Below are 7135 nucleotides of genomic sequence, written 5' to 3'. Positions count from 1 at the left end.
GCCTTTCTCTAGCTCACGGTCGATGCTAAGACCCAAGGAGTTCATTAAGCATTCATTGGGTGCAAAAGCCCGGTGTTAATATATCTATCATAGAAAGCCGCGCACCCTCGACGACTCTAATTTCTGACCAGAAAGCTCTCGGGACTCTAATTAATCTTAGTCTGCTTCGATCCGGCCTATCTCTGCTATCTTATTGTGATGATAGATAGCGCATAGTCCGGATTTCCGTAGCTTACGCCGACGGGCTCGGCCCTGGTAGGAAGACCTCTGCGCATACCGCTGCCGATGTGTTCCTTGGGGAGTATTTTCGCTATAACCAAGCCAAATAGATAGACAGATGGACAGATAGATAGCTAGCTAGCTACCTCATCCGACTCCCTACCGAGTTACTCAAGAATAAAAGGGAGCAACTCTCCCGTTATCAACTCTCCATCCCACAGCACTTATCCTATTCCTCGTGCCCAAGCTCAGCCTGATACCCGAAACCGTGACTCATCTCGCCTTTATCCATTCATCCAGTCTATATAAATACCCTCGAATCAACCTCCACCATGCAATTCCTCCTCATCACCTTCCTATCCATCCTCGCAACCACCATGGCCCAAAACCTCACGCGGTACCACACCCCGCCCCCCTCGAACGCAACCATCATGTACGACCGCCAAACCCTCAACGACCTGGCCCGGGCCAACTCCGACGGCCTCCTCCACGACGAAAACGGCGGATACTACCTCAAGACGGCGGACGAAGAGATCATCGCCGTGGCGGCGGATGCTTTGTGCACGGAGCTGGACGCGGCGTTGGCCAGCGCGGCTGCTACTTGGGCGGAGCGCAATCCTAATGGTGATGATGAGGATGTTGCTGCTGCTTCTGCTGCTGCTGGTGGTGGTGTCACTAAGAGGGATGAGGATATCACTTGCTCGCATTGTGGTAGCAGTGGTACGTGCAGTCATCCGCGCTGCTATAATCATGCGCTTTGTTTGTCGTATAATTATTGCCATGTGTGTTCGACTTCTTACAAGTATTGTATTTAGAGTATGAGTGAAGGGGGGGGGAGAGGTGATGTTGGGTGTGTGGAAGGTTGGGTTGTGGGAATGGTGCTGCCTAATTTGATGAAGTTGAGAAGGATGTGATCGAATCTTGCTCTCTTTATCTATCTGTATCTGTTCTCTGCTGTCTATCATGTGATAGGGATTAGTATGACGTTATGAATCCTGTTCATTGATACCAACTACCTGACGCATGGACCTGCGATAAGCCATTCCCCATAGATACCTCAGTGCCTAGTCATTCTTATTTTCCCGTGCTTCTTTCTTCATTCAGACGCCCTGACATCTCCCCCCAGGGACTCAAGCACTGTCAGATATGAAGTCATACTTTGGCGGAACTTCCAGGCTGACTCGTGCTCGCAAGAATGTGGTCGGCTTCCTTGCCTTCACAGCGTGTTGATTGGTGCCTGGGACACACTAAAATCTAGCAGGGTTACATCACCCCTCTATATTGACCTCCATAAGAAAGGTCCCATGCATCCAATTGATAGTAGACAGAGACTGGGTAGTATCCTCGCCTTGCGTAGTAGGATTTGCTCCACCCTGCCTGCATTAGAAGCCAGGTTGAAAGGATGACCTAGAGCAGCCAATTTCAGCGCAAAGTATTAGTGCTGACAATCCCAGCCCGTCAATCCTTTGCCTGAGAGGAGAGAGAGGTTATCATATCTCATTTCTCGATTGTATTCACTGTATAGTGTTAGTGTATATACACTAAGTATAGTCGATGTCATTAGCCTCTATCTCTCTAATTTCCCTGTACATCTTTTCCCATCCATTAATCCCGAGGACATAGCACCGCTCCCCATTTCTAACGTTTCACCCCCCCCACCCCCCCCCCCCCTCCTCTAGACTCCATTCAAAACAAACCTATCCAGTTTCCAAATTATTCACCAACCTCGACAACAATATGACCAATACCACGGGAAACACAAGCCAACATCTCAGACCTCTGTTCTGATTCCGTCAAGGCAGTGCCTCGGTGCTGCACCCGTCCACACCGGACGCGAACTCTACATGCACCACAATTTCCTACCTCACAGGAACTGCCAATCTCAAAGCCGGCGTCTCGCACAACCTCCAGAAGCGACTTCTCGGCACCGACTTGCAGCTCCTCCGCCTTTCGGTCCGGGGAGATGACTTCCACGGTGAAAGGGTCACCGGTGGTATCCCCTTGGAAGAGCTCGTAGTGCACCTCACTAGGAGCCATGTCTACCGCGGTGGCGGTCTGGACCACGGCATCAATCATGCGCTGCGGCCCACACACGTAGACGTGGCTGTTCCAGATGCGATGTTGCAGGATCTCGGTCATGTCCAGGCGTTGGCCTTGGGATTTGTCGTAGATGGTGATGTGGGGTTCTAGCTCGGCAAGAAGAGGTTTAAAGGCGACGTCGGTGGCGGTCCGCACGGCATAATGAAGATGGTAGTCCTGGTTTGTGTCCTTGAGTCGTTTTATCATCGCCAGCAGAGCGGTGATACCTATCCCCCCCGCGATGAAGATGTGATGAGACGCCATCTTGTCGATCGGTAGCCCCTGAGTGATATCTGCCACCGAGACCATGTCCCCCGGTTTAAGAGACTGGTGGATATAGCTCGACCCGCCGCGACTGCTTTCGTCCAGGGCCACCCCCAGCGTAAAGCGATCCATATGGCCCTGGACGATGGAGTAGGCCCGACGCAACCCGGTAGGGAGCTTAAGCAGGGCATGGCTGCCAGGCAGGATGGCACGCGGCGGCGACGACGGGGCTGATGGCCGCACTGCTTTCAGCTCCAGACGCACAATACGGGGAGTCTCCGCGCTGTGACTCGCAACCCGGAACTTCCTCCACGTCTCGGGCGGACGCTTCGCCGCGGCCTCCTTCTCCTGATGCGTTCTCCACCGGTCGATGAACACATCCCTGCACTCATCCCCCAGCACCTCCATGGCCATGAGATGCTGCGTCACCGCCAAATCTGTCTTATCACGATGCACATAGTGATGCAGCCGTTCGATCGACCATCGTGGGTGCCTCCGACGAACGACCCGAATCTCCATCCCTTCTTGGATCCAACCCTCCTCGACGACACGGTAATACCATCCCGTCTTCGCCTCCTGGTGAGTGAGCGGAGCGAAATTCTTGATCCCGAACCGCTGGTTCAGCTTGAAGCACGGCTGGCGCGGCAGACTGACCTCCAGCAGACAACCATTGCTTCCGCCGGTGCGCAGGGACCCAGGGGTCCCGATTCGCACCCAGTCGCCGATGCAGACGGTTCGTTCGTCCCAGCCGTCTGCGACGAGGTTCTCGCCAAAGCCGCCGGGTACGAAGCGCGCGCGAACCTCGGGTGAGGGAAACCGATCTGCCCAGAAGGAATAGTGGTCCAGGCAGTACTGGTGGATGGCTTTGTCGATGCCCCCGTGGAAAGTTAGATCGTGCTCGTCGTCTTCTAGCCCGATGGTTGAGACGTAGAGTTGGCCTGGCCGGGTTTGTTTGTCGATGCCGGAGAGGACAGGGCCGAATGGGCGGAGTTTGGAGGTGCGGATCTCTTGGAGGAGGGTTGGGGGTGGGATGGCTATGATGGGTGATGGAGATGGTTCGATGCGTGTCATTGTGTGGGTTCTTATTATGTAGAGGAGATAGTAGACGTCGTGGTGGTGGATAGATCCATTTATATAGTTGCTGTCATCCGAACCCAATTGATTCTATGGACCGGACCAAGCTGTCAGTAATTGTATCAGTGGGCTATTATTGGCTATCGTTCCCGTTCACCGGATTGGGACTGATTATGGTCCACTCTTTAACCTTATTTAATTTTTCTTCTACTTTTCGGGTGGACACCACTCCTCGGCATTTCATTTCAATTCATTTCCCCCCTCCCCTGCCACCTCGACTGTTATATACTACTATCATTCAATAGGATTAAACTGTTTGTATTAAGATGGAGTGCATACCCCACTAGTTAGTCATCAGTCACAGTTCGCTACCTGCGTACGTGGTCTGTTTGGTGTCCCGTAGTCCGCCTCTTCAAGCAAACAGGCTCATCCCTCTTCTTTATTATTATCCAATCCCTCGTGATTCTAGATATCCCCGTGCAACTAAATTAATGAAATAGCTATTCTGCTTATAGATTACGGCACAGCATTATCACAGATATCGCTCGAGATTGACAGGGGTTTTCCATGCCACCGGACTAAAACAGGCACGCTGAGAGTGATCCTGGGGCGATTCAAACCTTGCCTCGCGCAGTGATACGAGAGATCCAGCTCAAGCGTATAGAACCGCGAGGCGAGACATGAATCGAAGCTGGGGACATATACTTTCCCCTCCTGCGGAATGATAGGAAGCGTGACTTCAGCCGTGTAAAAAAGGCCTTGGTCACTAGGTACGTCATTACCCGATCTCCATTGCTTCTCTGCTCCGACCGGCAGCGTCGAGGTAGAATCATGGAAGCTTCTGATACGCGTATCACTCTGACTCCAACGAATGCCCGAGACGTCCCGGGTGGGAAAGACAGTATCGTTGGTGTAAATGCAGCGTTGACTGGGTGGACAGCATGATTTGCTGGATTCGGAGTCAGGTGCAGTCATGCCCCGGGCCCCAAGGGCTGTGTGTGAGACGAGCTTGCTTCTCAGCGAGCCAAGACGAGGGGGCAAGTCGGTCTCGCACCTCGGGTAGAAACTGAGGAGCAGAGTGACTGTCGAATTGCCGGACTTCGAGCCTCCATACACTTCAATAGGCTTCGGGTGGCATTCGACATGTAGTGTGCCGCTGGCTCTGCCGCCCAGTCGCGAGTTCTTGATAGCCACCTCCTTTTGGACCATATCGATGGGCAATTGACAGGCGAAATCGAATTTCTGCATCCCAACTATCGGTATAACGCGAATGGGCTGAGCCACGCTTATTGCACGTCGTTTGGGACTTCTTGCCGTGGAACATCCTCGTGCGGTGGCACAGACTCTGTAACAGATCATCCCATTTTTGGGCATCAGATCATCGCCCCAGGTGGAATCTGGATCTTCCAGATCAAGGTCGCCCAGTGTGGGTGGAATCATTGAATGGGATGTTTCAGGGGAGTCATTGACGTTGGCGCAGGTCCATGATGGAAGTCGGTCGGGAATTCTGAAAGCAAAGTCATAATGGTGGACTTGGCCACGTGGGAAGATACGTTGACCGAGGTCAAGGCCGTGATGAACGAGTCGAAAGTTCTGCTGCAATCCCGAAGAACTTGGAAACGAGCTCTGGGAGACTACCGTCCGGATAGTGCCTAGCTCACATTAGCTTCTTTCATCGACGAGCGTATCCACGCTCATGTATACCTTCGGCGCGAACCTCCAAACTTTCAACATGCGTCTCCTCTTGTACGGTGAAGGAAATCGTGCCTTTGATAAGATCCCCGTTCGTGTAATATCCAGCATAGTCCGGACCTCCGTCAATTTGGATGCGAATTTTGGGCCCTGAAGAGGGCTTCAGCATTCTCTGAAGTGGCCGACTCACTTTTTGGGTCATTCTAGCGTTGTATGATTGAGCTGTTAAGCCCAAGAAAGGGATAACTGGTCTCTTGGTTCTTTTTAAAAGTAGATACTGCTAATACTAGTTTCGTTGTATACAACGTTTACTATTTAGTCACCGCCCCATCAGGGGCAAATTACGCTATACTCTATCGAGGGCGCGGGAGCGATGGCTGGAAGTGATTGGCTACAAGTGATAAAAGTATCTTTACTTGTACTGAATAGGTAACCTCTCCCGTCAGGAGTCAATTATCCCATCAGAATGATCCGGGTTCTCTCAATTTCTTTTGTGAACGTTCATACTAGTAAATCACAATATAGCGTTACTCTCTGGAGAAGAGGCGGAGAGAAATAATGTTCCAACGTTGCTGAACCGTCTCTGTTCAACTACCCAAAATTCCAAATCTCGCATTCTATAATCTCCCTACTCTCAGACCTCAGGAGAACACAAACAACATTGAGGAACCTATAACCAACCAACTGCACCATCCCCTCTACAACTACTCCTTAGGCAGATAGAGCCGACGCCTTCCCCCAAATAGCCCCCTGCTCCTCATCAGTAAGATCCACCCCAAACGTATTCCGCAGGATCTCCACCCGTTCAATCTCGGTAGCACAGACAGTTACCAACTCATTCCTCCCTTTCCGATTCACCTTCAACTTGTCCTGATCAAGTATCATCTTCCCATAGACCTTCCCATCAGTATTCTGCAAAAATTGAATCACCAGCAACCGCTGCGTAAGAAACGAGGTCGGATTCTGACTCGTATAGAAATTCATCACCTCGAAATCCCGAGGGAAGAATTCAAGTTCGAAGAAAGCATAGCCCACCCGCCAGGGTTGTTCGCTCCCGTTGCGGAACTGGTAGATCCAGGCATCGTTGGCAGGGCTCCGTGGTTGCTGTCCGCCCTTCTGGAGCCGGATTTCCTGCGTGCCGATATTCGGGGTGGCCATGGCCGGTCCCTCGTGAATTAGGGGCAACGGGATGGTTGGTCCGTCCCCGCCATAGCCGACATCCATCATGTAAGGGGGTTGTGTTTGGTCTGTCAGTGTGATGATGTTTACGGCGTGCTCCCTGCAATTTGTCAAGGGTCAATTTGGTTGGGAAAACGGGGGAACTAAGCTGAGAATCAGAGAGGACTTACCAGCCCGACCAACCCGGGGTGGGATTGTTGGCGTCCCGATGGAGACGAGCGCCGGTCAAATATACGTTGAATCCGAGTAAGCTCAATACATAGTACAAGAGAAGATTGTTCTCCATGCAGTATCCCCCCCGTTTTCTTTCCACGAGTTTGTGGAATATGTCGTGAATATGGAGGGATATCTCGGCCGTTGGGCTATAGTGCAGTGCGATGTTGTCATATTGGATGTGGGAGATGTGATGGGCTTGGATGGCTGCTAGAAATTCCCGGTTGAGCGGGGGGTTCTGGTTGCGTCGGAATCGGGATGGTAATTGGATGCGCTCGAAATACGCATCGAGGTGATGGATGGTGAGACTTGGACTGGGTTCCATCTTTATTGCAGGGTTGCCCTTTTGGACAGTAGCGGGTATAGAAGTGCAATGGGAAGTGAATCGTGGGGTTTTTAGGGGAAACATCTCACA

At 51.9% G+C, this 7135-nt stretch overlaps 4 protein-coding genes across 4 annotated transcripts; 1 reads left to right on the top strand and 3 right to left on the bottom strand.

The window, feature by feature from the left end:
• Positions 1-289: 289 nt before the first annotated feature.
• On the top strand, positions 290-1105 carry BO94DRAFT_533427 (uncharacterized protein). The gene has a single exon (XM_025611326.1). The coding sequence runs from the start codon at positions 597-599 to the stop codon at positions 1032-1034; it is 438 nt and encodes a 145-aa protein (XP_025469715.1). The 5' UTR covers positions 290-596; the 3' UTR covers positions 1035-1105.
• A 794-nt stretch (positions 1106-1899) lies between these two features.
• Positions 1900-3648, bottom strand: BO94DRAFT_533425 (vanillate O-demethylase oxidoreductase). Its single transcript, XM_025611325.1, has one exon. The coding sequence runs from the start codon at positions 3631-3633 to the stop codon at positions 1933-1935; it is 1701 nt and encodes a 566-aa protein (XP_025469714.1). The 5' UTR covers positions 3634-3648; the 3' UTR covers positions 1900-1932.
• Positions 3649-4152: 504 nt separating this feature from the next.
• On the bottom strand, positions 4153-5535 carry BO94DRAFT_622744 (uncharacterized protein; the record flags this gene model as incomplete). The annotated part of the gene is made up of 2 exons (XM_025617099.1): positions 5341-5535; positions 4153-5288 (listed from the first exon to the last, which is right to left on the bottom strand). Exons 1-2 carry the CDS (start codon positions 5528-5530, stop codon positions 4153-4155), a joined length of 1326 nt encoding a protein of 441 aa, XP_025469713.1. The 5' UTR covers positions 5531-5535.
• Positions 5536-5852: 317 nt separating this feature from the next.
• On the bottom strand, positions 5853-7108 carry BO94DRAFT_533424 (arylamine N-acetyltransferase family protein). The gene is made up of 2 exons (XM_025611324.1): positions 6678-7108; positions 5853-6607 (listed from the first exon to the last, which is right to left on the bottom strand). Exons 1-2 carry the CDS (start codon positions 7043-7045, stop codon positions 6040-6042), a joined length of 936 nt encoding a protein of 311 aa, XP_025469712.1. The 5' UTR covers positions 7046-7108; the 3' UTR covers positions 5853-6039.
• Between the last annotated feature and the right edge of the window lie 27 nt (positions 7109-7135).

The sequence above is a fragment of the Aspergillus sclerotioniger genome (assembly GCF_003184525.1).
Source record: "Aspergillus sclerotioniger CBS 115572 chromosome Unknown BO94scaffold_8, whole genome shotgun sequence".
NCBI lineage: Eukaryota > Fungi > Ascomycota > Eurotiomycetes > Eurotiales > Aspergillaceae > Aspergillus > Aspergillus sclerotioniger.
This window is presented reverse-complemented; position numbering and strand designations above follow the sequence as displayed.

Coding starts and splice junctions, on each gene's coding strand:
- BO94DRAFT_533427 (XM_025611326.1), top strand. CDS start 597: ATGGCCCAAAACCTCACGCGGTACCACACCCCGCCCCCCTCGAACGCA.
- BO94DRAFT_533425 (XM_025611325.1), bottom strand. CDS start 3,633: ATGACACGCATCGAACCATCTCCATCACCCATCATAGCCATCCCACCC.
- BO94DRAFT_533424 (XM_025611324.1), bottom strand. CDS start 7,045: ATGGAACCCAGTCCAAGTCTCACCATCCATCACCTCGATGCGTATTTC. Junction 6,608..6,677: donor ACCCCGGGTTGGTCGGGCTG/GTAAGTCCTCTC, acceptor GACAAATTGCAG/GGAGCACGCCGTAAACATCA.